At 34.6% G+C, this 14,249-nt stretch overlaps 1 protein-coding gene and 1 long non-coding RNA gene across 2 annotated transcripts; both read left to right on the top strand.

The window, feature by feature from the left end:
* The first annotated feature begins 631 nt into the window (after positions 1–631).
* Positions 632–2,967, top strand: LOC116202031 (cytochrome c oxidase subunit 5b-1, mitochondrial-like). The gene is made up of 6 exons (XM_031533540.1): positions 632–999; positions 1,325–1,407; positions 1,492–1,542; positions 2,208–2,274; positions 2,389–2,468; positions 2,598–2,967. Exons 1-6 carry the CDS (start codon positions 831–833, stop codon positions 2,655–2,657), a joined length of 510 nt encoding a protein of 169 aa, XP_031389400.1. The 5' UTR covers positions 632–830; the 3' UTR covers positions 2,658–2,967.
* A 110-nt stretch (positions 2,968–3,077) lies between these two features.
* Positions 3,078–4,147, top strand: LOC116202032. Its single transcript, XR_004155976.1, has 2 exons — positions 3,078–3,740; positions 3,816–4,147. It is a non-coding gene; the product is annotated as an uncharacterized LOC116202032 (long non-coding RNA).
* The last annotated feature ends 10,102 nt before the right edge of the window (positions 4,148–14,249 follow it).

The raw sequence follows: 14,249 nt of genomic DNA, 5'->3' as shown, positions 1-14,249 counted from the left end.
CCCAAATGGGTAAAGGGTTCGGTGAGACATAGTTTACCCCACTAAAGCGCACAGTAGACCAGAACAACTCTCATAAGGTAAATAACAATTGTCTACTAACGCAAGCGCATTCGTGTTTAAGTCGAGTTTCGATTCATTGATCTCCCATTTGAAAGATGAAATTCGTTACCAATTGAGCTACCACCTTAGTGGTTTCTCCTCTTCCATATTTCTCTCTCATATAGAGGGCGCTATCATTTTTTTCTTCTTTTTAGTATAAAATTTTATGATTTTTTATATCATATATCTAATTCACTGTCATAAAGAAAATTGATTAAACTAGATATATCTAATTCACTGTGATAAAGAAAATTGATTAAACCAAAAATATCTTGAGCGGGTATAATCGAACTTTATTCGTAATTCTGTAAATAATTTATTTAATTTTAATTATATTGTAATTATTCATGCGTCTCACGGGGTGAAAACTTTAGTTGTTATTACAGAAGGAAAAATATATGCTTTGGGCGATGTGGCATGTGCTAACTGGTGACCTGTTAAAGCGTTTCACTGCCCAGACCAGATGACTTCCCCAGAGTGTCCGGCACGTGCCTAAATCTTCTCCCGTGCGAACCACTGGGTCGTCAGTCATCGCCTCCTTCCTCCGCCCTCGTTTACCATTTCCAGCGCTGCGTGTGTAGAGAGAGAGTGAGGGAGAGAGTCTCCGTAGAGAGAGAGAGAGAGAGAGAGAGAGAGAGAGAGAGCTCCTCGCTGATATTCAGAAATTAGGGGCGTGACCTGAGATCAAATCGGAACAGAACCTCCGATCGAAATCCGCCGGTTCCATCACCATGTGGAGAAGACTCGTCTCTTCACAGCTCAAAACCCTAGCCACCTCCCCTGCCCCTCGCCGATCTGCCCCAGCCACGGCATCCGCCACTCGGCTTCTCACCAACAGATATGTCATTTCTTCTTCGCCTTCCTCCGCTCCCGCCGCTCGCCACTTCAGTGCACAATCTGGTAAATTCTCTATCTGCTGATGCTAGATTCCTGTATCAGGTCACAATCACGGATATGGCGTATCTAATATCCTTTCGTACTTGATCGTGTTTTGATTGTGTCGAATTGAATCGTTGGTCATGCCAATCCTCTGCTAGTTGCTGTTACGTTGTTCTGTCTTATTTGATCCTACTGGGAAGGTCTGGTGAAATGCACTATCAGATGATGTCTCGTGCAATGACATGTTGATGGGATGATCTTTATGAGATTTTCTTTAGCTTTTTGTTGTTGAGAATGCTATAGGAGCTGCGTATATTGATTAAAAATTGTTCTGGTGCTATGGCAGAATCTGCTGTGAAGAAGAAGGTTGAAGATGTGATGCCCATAGCTACTGGACATGAGCGGGAGGAGCTTGAGGCAGAGCTTGAGGTTACCTTCTTTCTTTTCTATTTTGGGTGTTAGAATCGATTGGTTGGTTGGTTGGCAAATTTTGTTGACATAATCTTTTTGCAGGGGAAGAATCTTCTTGACATAGACAATCCTGAGGGTCCTTTTGGGACAAAGGTTAGTATATTTGTTTCGACCCTTTATTATTTTGAATGGGATTGCTGTTCTCCATAGTTTGGTCATCTACGAGAATCTGATCATTTGTGTTGCGTTTTAGAGACTCTGGATTATTTGTCTTTCTTGTAGTTTCAAGTGCTTCAGAAAACTCTTTTGGAGATGGTTAGCTAATTATAGGAGTTTTCTGTCTTTGTCAGTTTTAGCTTTCAGATTCTTCTGAAATTTGTATTTCCTTGGAAGCATCTTATTTGTCTCTCGCCATTCTGTACACTATAAAAGTAATGTAATTTCAGCCTTATAATGCAACTTATGCATGTCCATCATATCTTATAGTTTCAGCTGCGTCGGCATTGCTAGCTATGTAAGACTGGTGTCAAATCCTGATTGGTTCTTTACCTTAAAAGTTCAAACAAGATGGAGTGCAATTGCTTAAGGCTGTCATTTTAGTGGAACAATTGCTATGTAGAACTATCAAGCAAAATATAAATCTAAGAAATGCATAGCGGGTCTCTTCGAATTGTTTAGAGTGTTGGTTTGCGGTGTGATTATTTATGGACCCCTGGCATGAGCAAGATGTTCGAGATAGGCATAGCATGCATATATATGATCTCTTTATGTATCGATTAGTTCTCTACCTTAATTTTCTTTTATTATTATGTTTTCAGGAAGCTCCTGCGGTTGTTAAGTCCTATTATGACAAGAGAATAGTTGGATGCCCTGGAGGTGAAGGGGGTAAGTCAGTATTTTTCTATAAAATCTTTGTGGCCTCTTGAAGTCACATACAGATATTGTATTAAGTGCTGCTGGCATTTTGATATAATATGTTATTCCTGATTTTACGTATAGAGGACGAGCACGACGTGGTTTGGTTTTGGCTGGAGAAAGGCAAACCTCACGAATGCCCTGTCTGCTCACAGTATTTTGTGGTAAGTAGCAGATTGAATATAAACCTTGCCTTTCAGATCGATCCCTTTTATGTATGTGAACATGATTATGATATTATCAGTGCTTGGCTTAGAACTCTATTTTGACTTTGTTTTGCTCATGTTTGGCAGCTGGAAGTTGTAGGCCCCGGCGGACCTCCAGATGGCCACGGTGATGACGACCACCATTGATTTGATATTTCGATTTCTCGGTTGAAATAAGTCTGGAGGGGAGACGATGAAACAGTTCTCTGTATACCAATGAGCAGTCTGTTAGAATGAACGGCTTTTTCTGTTTGTTTCAAATTGATATTAGGCTTCTCAGGGCTGTTGCTCTGCAACATTGGGATCGTATCCTTTTGCTTTGGTTTTGGTACTGTAGATGCTGGAAGGGCGGCATTGGAGCCTTAAATCTAGAAGCCCTTCCCATTCAATGCACCGGAATAATGATTCTTTCATCGAACTTCATCAATGCAAACGTACATTTCATTTTTGTTGGCAATTTTTAGGTGGTGTTTGGTTTCATAGTAGGATTTTAGAATTGTGATTTTGATTTTGATTTTGAGTGGTATAAATAGGGTCCACCCTTTGACTTTGTAAGAGTTATGTTGTTTTGTTGTGGGAAAAAGTAATATAAATGGGACCCATTCTTTGACTTTGTATGAGTTATTTTGTTTTGTAGTGGGTAGAATTAAGTTAGAATTGTTATTCTAAAATACAACTCTGAAACCAAACAGAATATGTTGATGATGCTTCATGGTGTGTCAGCCTCGCATCTGATCATTACTGTAAGCAGAGATTGCCGGGTGAATTGTTTTGGCATCTTGGTCAATTGTATTAATTAGCTCTGTGAAGTTACTGATATTGAGAGCAAATCGCATAAAGATATTTATCAAAAAATTATTGACGAGTTTCACACTCAAGCAGTGAGTCAGTAGCCGAAAGAACCTCCAGCTTAGGAGTGGCCCCCGTCATTCTTGCATCGAGCATGCTGCCTAATTCTTTGCCACTTAGCATTATGCCCGATTCAGGTTTACTGGACTCCACCCCCAGCGGGGAGGGTGAGCTGCACTGATGGATCAGCTCTGTGTTCACCCGGTAAGGCAGCGGCTAGAGGTGTTCTTCTAAATCGTCAACGGGGCTGGGTCTAAGGATTCAGCCCCACTCTCTTTGTACTTCTGACAGCCTGAATGCCGAGTGCTGGGCTCTTTGTGATGGTCTTCGCTTGGCTTTCAATGAAGCATCCAATCTCTCCACGTAGCGTTAGACGCAAAGGTGATATATATGCGATCTTGTTTAGAACCTGCGACATGATAATCTTAAACTAATGCCGCTCGTTTTGGATTGCAGGATCTGATTGATGATTCGAGAACTTCAAAGATGCTCCATAATTTCCATGAAGCTAATGTGGTGGTGGATCACACCTTGCTCGTCTAGCTAGGGATATGTCTTATGTTATTGTCAGGACATTGTATTTTGAGACCCCTCCTTTCGGGGGTTCTAGACCTCGTCGCTCCTCTTGTGGGTGTCTCTAATACCCGCTTCATCTGTATTTACCGTGCCCAAAATCCCGAACTTGTCCTACTTCCCCAGTGCAAGAGGAGGACTAATAAAGTCAGGGATTAGTGCAAGGAAATCCTGAAATTAATCTGCTGCATAACCAAGGAAATCTTAAAGTTGTTCCCTCAAATCTCATGACACTTTTGTTTGAAATTGTTTGGTCTATCATCCTAACATCTATGACGAGAACCTTATTCTTAATTACTTCTTTAACATATATTCACTAATTATTAGTATGATCGTTAGGAAAAGTATCCCCTAATCTTAAAAAGATGGCATAGGGTAAACAAACCTAGGCTGTACCTTCGATGCAATTCATACACGTCTAATCGATATAAAGTGTTCTAATCTAATGTTTACAAAACAATATATCATCTAAGGCATCACATCCTATAAAGTTAAAGCGAAAGATTAATATTAAATAATTGAATATGTAAACCATCCATTGTCATATCACATAATATTAAAATTTTTTATCTGTCAGCATCTTTCAGTAAAGGGATTACAACTTGATGGAACAGAATTTTCACGTGTAGCGTGCTCTTACTTTGTGCATGGGACTGATATATATCAAATCAAGGCCCCTTTGGTGTCTCATCATTGCATGAGAAAAGATTCAGCTTCTTGGCTACATATCCATGGCATGCTAATAGCAATAACCAATGAGGACTAGCCTTATTCACAATGTTGAAGCTAGAAACCCTAATTTATTCATTAATATCCTTATCCCCCAAGGAGATCCTTTTCTCATATATAATTTTAGCTTAGAATGCTGGCCAGCCATGCATCCATCAAACTCACAACAAACACTAGCTATAGCCTGCATTCAAAAAGTACTCAGAACCTTTTCTACACTAGCTTAAGAGGTCCAACCAATGTTGCTTGATTGTTTTAGAATTTTTTCGTATATATATTATGCGAGAGGTCTATACACTAGAGGTCCACCTATGCTACGCACGGATAACTTGATATAACCATTGATGCTGCTCTTGGAATGCGCAATCGCTTTGATCATGTCAATATAATCTTGAAATTTGTTAAAAATATCAGTTAGACATACAATAAGAAAACGACAGGAAAAGAAGGGAAAGCGTTGAAACTTTCATCTATACATACATACATAAAAGAGAAACAGGAGAGGTTAGGATTGAGAGGGAGTAGGAGAAAAAATAGGAGCAAAAAGTGGGAACGGGATGGTAATTATTAGATAAGATTATGAAATTATCATTGTACTAGATCTTTGAGTCTCCCTTATAAAAAAACGAAATTATTCTGAAACTGGTGGTTTTGGTTACATAAGTACCATTTTGGCATGGACGATTTGAAAAAAAAATAATAGTAAGATGAAAGAGGCCTTTGGGTTTTACAATAGTAGAGAACAGAGATAAAATATATATTACTTTGGGTTGTGATTCTTGATGTGGATCAAGACCGTCAAAATTGAGTTTTTACGGAGAAATATGATAGGCCCCATGAAATTAATCGGATCTTAATGATTGAATAGCAATAGAATCATAAAATCCTATAATCCAAATAAAATAGGGCTTGAAAATACATGGACAGATATATTACATATTAATCCTTGTACTGCAATAACAAATATAAACTTAGTTGGCATTAAATGATAAGATTAAAACTCTAAATCTTACATCAGAAACACTCATATGATATAATTTCCGACTAAATATTTAAAAATTTGTAAGTCATGTACCGCCTATGAAAACTGATTTTCCAAAGCGACTTCCATAATCGCAATAGGTATCCTATCTAATCTTTCGAAGAATAAAATTGCGAGCTATTAATTCAATTTTATCATTTTAGTTGAAATTTTACAGACTAGCTTATATATAGTATTAAATTTGAAATTCAATCACAATTTATTGAGAAGCAATTGCCAAAATATGTCGTACTAGTATATAAAATTGCTTTTCTAGAATTTTTCTTGCCGCTTTTCCTATTCATCTTCTTCATTTCTGCCCTTGAGATATTCATCCCTCTTCATTTTTCAAACTCCATGGATTTGCACTTCTCTAGCAAATAGAAAATCTTTTCGGATATATATATATATATATATATATTCAGAGTCTTGAATTACAAAACTTTCATATATACAGTAATATATAACATACTATAATTATTTTCCCCAAGAAAATAGTCAAAAGTAAAGAAGCAAACCCTTTGAAACGTAGGTAGCTCGTTTGACATCCGCAGGCAAACAGCCATCGTCAATCCGAATCTAGGGTGGCAATGGGGCGGCCATCTATCATCCACTCACCTCTGTTGAGTGAGAATGTATTGTGTATAACGATTATGTATATCACATGATATTGTGTCATCAAACTCATAAAAAAATTATTTTTATCAACAATAACTTTTTTGTGATATCTCTTAAAACTAAAAGGAATTGGTGAACTATGGTGTATTTGATTTTAAAGTTAAGTACAATTGAGTTTTGATTTTAATTGAATTGTAATGATTGTGTTATTGAATTATGAGAAAAAACGTGAAAAATAATGAATAGTTAAGAGAAAATAATGATTGTGTTGTTGAATTTTGAAAAAATCAATGAATAGTTGAGAGAAAATAATAATTGTATTGTTGAATTATAGAAAATGTAATGAATAGTTGAGAGAAAGTAATGATTGTGTTGTTAAATTGAAGATAAATGAAATTAAGTTGAGTAGAGTTAAAACTAAAGTTAAAATTAGTTTGTGAGACCAAATAAGGATTGTTTTGTGAGTGACATTGTCACGTCTCACGTGGTATATCCATCAACATATTATAATATACAAAAGCTGAAGCGCGAGACATGGAAACTTCATTGGCTAACCTTCAGCTCTCCAAATTTTCTTGACTTTCCTACTAATCCTTAGCTCTTTAAATTTTCACTTTTTTTCAACTACTTTTAATTTTAAGAAAATTATGATGCTCAAATATTACCTTGAATAATGTGTATTACAAGAAGATATATGTAATATTAATTCTATATATACTTTATATGTTTAGAATAATGAAAGAATTTTAACACATTTTTTGAACGATACATGCATGCGAAAATTATCTTTTACCGAAAAAAGAGTTCCATTCATGCATGTATATGCATGGCCTACATACATATATTATTACTAAATTGTATTTAACTAAACGAGATTTTTAATTTTAATTCCAATTTTAATTTTTACAAATGATATGAAAAGAAAAACTCAATGAAAAATGAAATACTTTTGCTATTATTTAACACTAATATTGAGGGGAACTATTTCACTTAATTGAACGCATGAAAGAACAATTTATGAAGCACTCCAACACTTAATTCTTAATCATAAAATTAAAGAGTGCGATTTCCCGTGCCCTGCGTGCTTTGAAATTTAACCGGCAAATTACTGGTCATTAATCTATGGAAATTGCTCCTCCCTCCGAAAGTTATTCCTCTGACTCTGTCTAAGTATGAGTTGCCAAAACTGCCCATAAAGTTGTTTCAAATTACTTTCCATGCCACTATATCTATTTGGAAGCTGCTTTTGGTAGAATTTTCGCTAGAAATGACATTGCTCTAAAACTGGTCATGGCAAAAAACAAAAAAAAAAATCCCGATTATCAAACTAGGGTATATGCATGGATGGCTCTCTTTCTTCTTGGATGCCGCAAACTCTTTCCAACTTCCAATAGGAATAATCAATCACTGCATTAACTTTTTTGAACATTGTGTGTTAGACTACCCCTCTTCCTTTATATATATAGGGGTTGGATCAAATCTGCCATACATAATGTTTAGGGTGGATCAAATCCGCCACACATAAGATTTAGGGTTGGGTCGAATTTTCCTTGTGTAATGTTTGGGATTCAATCAAATTCACCGTACATAAGGTTTGTGGTTGGATCAAATCCACCATACATAAGTTTTGGGGTTTGAACAAATCTGTCGTGCATAAGGAGAAGGAGAACTATTACACTATTGCGGCAGAGTTGGCTCTAGCTTGACTGCCACGGTGCTTGAGTTCAATTCTAGGTCCGATACAGGTTGGATGTTTTCTCTAGATTTTTTTTTTACGATACATATTTCATAAGTTTGATCGGCTTTACATGTTTTGTTTAGGTGATCAGTTCGGAGTCTATGATTACACGGCATGTGAAGCCATGGACATATCATATTTCAAGACCCATAAGGATTGGGCTCGTGCCAGGACCAGCGACCCCTAATTGATGAGTTTAAGAAAGAGATTTGAGAAATTAGAACAAGATAATATTTGTTTCAATTCAAGACTCTACAACTAATAGTTCTAACACTATTATTTTACATTGCTTAGTTATCATTATCTTTTCCTCTAACTATGGTACAACTTATTTGGACAAGCATATTTTTGTGAATTCCAGACAAAAATTGGATTTATCACCAAAAATTTAAACGGTAACTTTCTTTAGTCCCTCATAAGACTCATCTTTTCATAAATATATGTGCAAAAATCATTTTTCTAAATTTCGAAATTCATTTTATAAAGATAATTTACTTTCAAGTGTTATGAAAAATATTCATTTAATAATATAAAATGCGATATAAAACTTTGAGAATATATACAAAAACTTGACAATTGACGCACCAGAATACTGGCCAATTTTTTTAATTTTTGGTGAAACACTAGGCGGATTACTGATGAATCGGATCTTAACAAATAATTTTGCTAAGTATAACTTGCAAATAATTATGTAAGGTTTTTATGTTACAGAAAACATATTTAGTAATTTGAAATATCCTTTTTAGCTAAGATAAGTTGAACCCCTAAAAAATGGATTAAGATAATATTTAATCTAAAAGTAAAATAACATAAAAGTCACATAACTAGTTTTATATAAAACTCTCTCCCGTTAGGTTGGTTTTATTTGTTATTCTCTTTTCCAGATTCTTTGCCTAAGAAAAGGAGGAGTTAATAACCTAATTTTTTCAGAATATTCTAGGAATATATTAACTAAATTTAGGCGGAATATTGTGCCAAGAAAAGAAAAATAAATGCCTGGCTCTTAATCAAGAATAGAAAATAAGAGAAAGGACGATATGTCGGCATGCGCATCAATATATAATATATAAAAGTCGGCCAAATCCTACAGAGTAGATTTTTGATTTTTTTTCACATTATACATTACTAATTTAGGTCCTTAGATTACCATCAATCTAATATGGACCATCCATTTTTATAAGAATAAAATTTCAAAAATAGCCTAAAATATCACGATCTGGTCACTTTATTATATAAGATGTGATTTTCATTCACAATTTTTTTTGTCGGCTTTCGACACCATCGCAAATCCGGGCTGATGACGTGGATTCATGTTATTGTGCCACGTGTAATATTGAACCAACTGCTTTACAAGAATCTAAACCACACAATTCAATCAAACGGTTTCAATTGAACCATCGAATCCACTTAGAAAATAAAACCGGTCCAACGGGTGGTTTATGGTCGATGACATGGCACTCCCTTATTGGTCCACGCATGAGGGCTAATTTATAACACAGGTGAAGGTTTGTGGGAGGAAAATAGAAATGTAAGAATGGAAATACTTTTAAAAAATTATGTACAATGGACCATCCATTTTAAATTAGGAGGGATCTAAGGGTTCATATTAGTTTTGTACGGTATGAAAAATCCAAAATTCCCTAATGAAGAAGTATAACAAAAATCGAAATATGAAATGTGAGAACTTCATTTGATAACACTTGCTTCCTAATAAGACATCTTCAGTTGCTCAAACCAATCCATTTGATAACCCTCAGATCCATGTTGAATCAACCTTCAGTTCCAGTTCAGTAAATTTTACAATACTTTGTTTATGCCATGACGTATTTTAATTATTCATTCACATTATTTGTACGTGACAATAAAAGTTAATTTTTTTCGAAAAATTAGAAGTTTATCGATAATTTGATAGAATCCTCGAGAAATGCATATTTTCCTAGTCAATGTGCCAAATATCCTTGTAAATACGACAAGAAAATTGATTCTTTCTCATCTTTTCACTCAATATAATTTTTTAACATCCTAATTCATGAACGATATTTCATGTTTTCCATTGTGTCAATTCGTATTACAAGCAGTGACCAATTCCCACAACCCACATGAAAGCCCATGGGATAACTCGTCTGGATAGATAAGCCAAATGTACTGGATTCATATTACAAGATTATCGACTCTATGCATATATTATTATCTTTTCTATATAACATATATTATTATATTTATGAGCCATCATGATATTTATTTCTATAGCACGTATTATGTCTAGAAGTATAACATAATTGTTTTATAATTATATTCACATGAACGACATATGTGTTTATTATCTGATTTTGGTTATATAAGAATTGACGAAGATTTACCCGCAATGCGCGGATATCAATTAGTTTTTAATAGGTTGATGAATAATAAAATATAAATTCAGTAAATTAAAAAGTTAATGATGAAATTAATTAATAAAAAACAGAGAATCAACTCAAATTTGATTTTTTGACACGTTGATTTAATATAGAGAAAAATTTTGATTTTTTGACCGTTGATTTAATAGAGAGAAAAGAGATTAGGAGGAGAGAGGGAAAAAACATATTTTTTTGGTATTAAGAGAGGCATATAGGCTTAATATAAGGAGGGAAAAAGCATATTGATTGGCATGAGAGAAAAAAGAGTGAAAATAATATAGGATGAGTGAGTAGTTATCGTGATAATTTACTATATTACCCTGAATTTTTTAGTTCTTAAAATTTAAAATATAAAGTATAGGTAATGATGGAAACTAAAAATTAGAGGAAAGAGAGGTAGGTTAGAAAAATAATTATTACGGTTGTTTTTTCCTAGACGTTAGATTCACTTACATAAATCCAGACCGTATACGCGTTCAACATATTTTTACTTGAAGATTCACCCCATAATTTGACTTTTTATATTTTTGACTACGGATCTTCTCGACGATACTCAGTCATAACCGTAAAGGAGTTGGATTCCGTTCGATAAACCAAGCCGAACCAAACTGAAATCTACAGATATAATCACAAATAACAATTTTTTAACTTTAAAAAAACAAAATAAATGAAACATAGAAATGTTTGGTTTTTGATTTCGACGAATTCCTATTGGATTGGGAGGCGCTTTGTTTCTGTTTCTTTCTTCTTGTCTTTGAGGTTTGCTCTGGGTTTTTGTGTTGTGTCAACATACACAAGGAAGGGTACGGTGTAGTGAGATGTTGGCTTTGACGGTGAAGGCCGCAGTTAAGCGCTCAATTTTACGGGGATTCTCTATTTTTCATCCAATCTTAACAGCTACGGTCGGGGTTTAATTACTCAATTTTGGCTTTAACAGCGAATGCCGTGGCTAAATGCTCGAGGATCAAACATTCGTTGGTGTTTCGCAGTCCACGTGATTTTGCCCCGGGGCTGTGCGCATGATTGATTTCGGTCGGTCGACCAGCAATTTGAACTGGGATTTTGGACCGTGCAATCATAGGTTGTAACATGAAAGTACAGCACATTGAAATGTTTATTAATAAATCTCAAGAAGATACGTAGTAAAAAAATTAAAAATCAAAATATGAGGGGTGAATATTCAAGTAAAAAGATTTTGGACACGTGTACCGCCCGAATTTTACGGAATGAGATCTAACAGCTAGAAAAAAAAAACCTGTGGTGGTTGTTTTTTTAACCAACGGTGAAAGCATCACCCAATAATATGTGGATTTATACATGTGATGTTATTTATATTATATGCATGTTTCGTAGATAAATACATGTTATGTTATTTATATCATATGCATGTTTCAATATTGACCTCCAGTCTCTTTGATATGTCCAAAAAAACTCGATCACACGCTCAATCGTGGGCTTGTCGTCTTGTTTTATTATTTAATGGAGCATAGAGTTTTTCTTTAGCAAATCTGACTGATGTTGGTATAATCTTTAAATTTTAATCTTTAAATTTTTATTTTTACTCCATTCCAGCTTATAGGGTAATCATGGGGGATAACATAAAAGGCACTGAGCAAGTTTGATATCCCGTTTGGAATAATTTCCGTAAGAAATTATTTCAATTTAATTCATTTCATTTGGATTAAAATGAGACATTAAACGGGATATCAAATGTAGACATCAAATGAGGATGTCAAACGAGCAGGAAATCATTTCTCGGTTACCAAGCTCGCCTGGGAGGGAGGGGGAGGGAGAGAGAGAGAGAGAGAGAGAGAGAGAGAGAGAGAGAGAGAGAGGGGAGGCGACCGAAGATGGAGGCTTCCGAATGGGATTCTTTCTTTCTCCGTTGCTTCACTCAAAAAATATTCTGATAAAAATGTTCCTCGGTAATGTCATCATGTCATGCTCGGTGAAATGTTGCTTGGTCTTTAGTTAAACCTAAAACCCAACTGTTGCCCCAAAAGACGATGTCGCTGGAGACCTGAGATGTCTTCGACGACCTCACCTGGGTGGGCGGCCAGCCGCCACCTTGCTCCCTTCTTCTCTTGCTGCTTCTTTCTTTTTTAAAAACATTTTAAACAATGAAAGTTGATAAAAATTTATGTTATGTGGTGCTTTTTTTTTTCGGTGAATAAAAATTGTGGGAGATATTGCTTTGGCAATTCTGGGGATTGAACATTACAGGTTATTATTCCTCTCAATAAATGCGCTTCCGGGGCTCGAACTTGTGTTCTTCTTGGGTTAGAGTTACTTATCACTCAACCAATACTTTGTTGGTTATGGTGCTATTTTTTATAAATTAAAATAAATCACCATGCATCTAAAGGAAAGTGAAGATTTTTCTATTGCTTGAGATTGATCTAAACAGAGATAATTTGATATAAGTGAAATTAGCAAATTTATATGCAAGTGTACATAAGGAAAAACGAAGCATTTGAAAGGAAAACGATAGAGAAAACATAACCTAATTTAGAGAAAATCTTATTCTTTTTTCTTTACTTTATTGTGTCCTTTAATATCTTATCTTGTATTTTATATCTTGTACTCTTATTCAAGGAAAAATCTCATTTGGTAACAACACTGATTTTCCTAAACGTTTAATTTTATCATAATATATAAACATTAAAAGTTCTCAAATTTTCAAAGAAAATATAAAAGGATAAATAAAAAATTTAACTACTCTATTACCTAAAAAATCTCCTCTATTATCTCCCACACTATTAATTTATAAAAATTAACAAATTTTGTAAGAGTTGAAAAGTTGAAGCATTTTTTTTTTGTGAATAAGAATCCTAGAGTTAACATAAAGACACGAGGATAACTTTGCACGAGCTTTGTGTGCGCAGAAGGATTAGTATAGGTGTAAAATACTCATATCTATATTAAGTAAAAGTTTTTTTTTTTGGTGTATAGATCTTGATACAGCCCCAACCAATCCAGTTCAAGTCCAATCGGCCCACTGAGAAGGTAAAACTCTCCAAATATGATATTTTTTTCATTTATAATATTCGAACTTGACACTTAAAAAACTCATTATCGCGCACATAAGGGCGTGAACATAAAGGCTGCCCTTTGCCTTATATTTTCATTTTTGAGTCATATGTACTCAGTTTTGCGGTATTTCCACCAAAGAGAATAGAGGTCATAAAACCTATACTGCGTTGCGTTGAGGTCATAAAGCCTCTTTATTTAACGAATGTAAATTTTTACTTGAAAGCTTACTATAGAGTGCATGTAGAGTGATGCGCAAGAGGCTCCTGGAAATATATATTACTATGATATTTTTTTAAGAACAAGGTTTAGCACAATTGTGAACGGCTCTGTTGAGGAGTAAATTAAAAGGAATCCCATGTCAGACATATGAAGAGAAATAATTGAGTTTATATAAGATTTGTGTATCACCATTTAACAGTTTGAATTTTTAAGTTGAAATAGATTTGAACCCGTATAAACCCGATGAAAATTCAATAGGCTCTATTGGTAGATGGACTTTATGTATAGTATAAGATGTTAAAACCCTTTGGCAGCAGTTTGCGACCGTTGCAAGCCACCAATAGGTAGGATTAGTCTCACTCAATAAATCAAAGAAAATTTGTGGTTTGGCTGACCTATATATATATATATATATTTGTAGGAGCATTGATATAAAATAAAATCAACTTGCAAGCCATAAAGATGATTATTATTTAATGAGTAGCAACATTTTGTTTTGAATATAACACTTAAATGACATCTCAAATCTATATAACATAATAAAAGCGAAAGTGATATACCAC

This window comes from Punica granatum, chromosome 3 (genome assembly GCF_007655135.1).
Source record: "Punica granatum isolate Tunisia-2019 chromosome 3, ASM765513v2, whole genome shotgun sequence".
Classification (NCBI taxonomy): domain Eukaryota; kingdom Viridiplantae; phylum Streptophyta; class Magnoliopsida; order Myrtales; family Lythraceae; genus Punica; species Punica granatum.
Note: the sequence above shows the minus strand (reverse complement) of the source record. Positions and strands in the feature narration are given on the sequence as shown.

What these genes read in the sequence shown, in the direction of transcription:
- LOC116202031 (XM_031533540.1), top strand. Translation starts at nt 831, where the DNA reads ATGTGGAGAAGACTCGTCTCTTCACAGCTCAAAACCCTAGCCACCTCC. An exon ending in CCACTTCAGTGCACAATCTG is followed by an intron (nt 1,000 to 1,324) that starts GTAAATTCTCTA and finishes GTGCTATGGCAG; the next exon opens with AATCTGCTGTGAAGAAGAAG. An exon ending in TCTGCTCACAGTATTTTGTG is followed by an intron (nt 2,469 to 2,597) that starts GTAAGTAGCAGA and finishes CATGTTTGGCAG; the next exon opens with CTGGAAGTTGTAGGCCCCGG.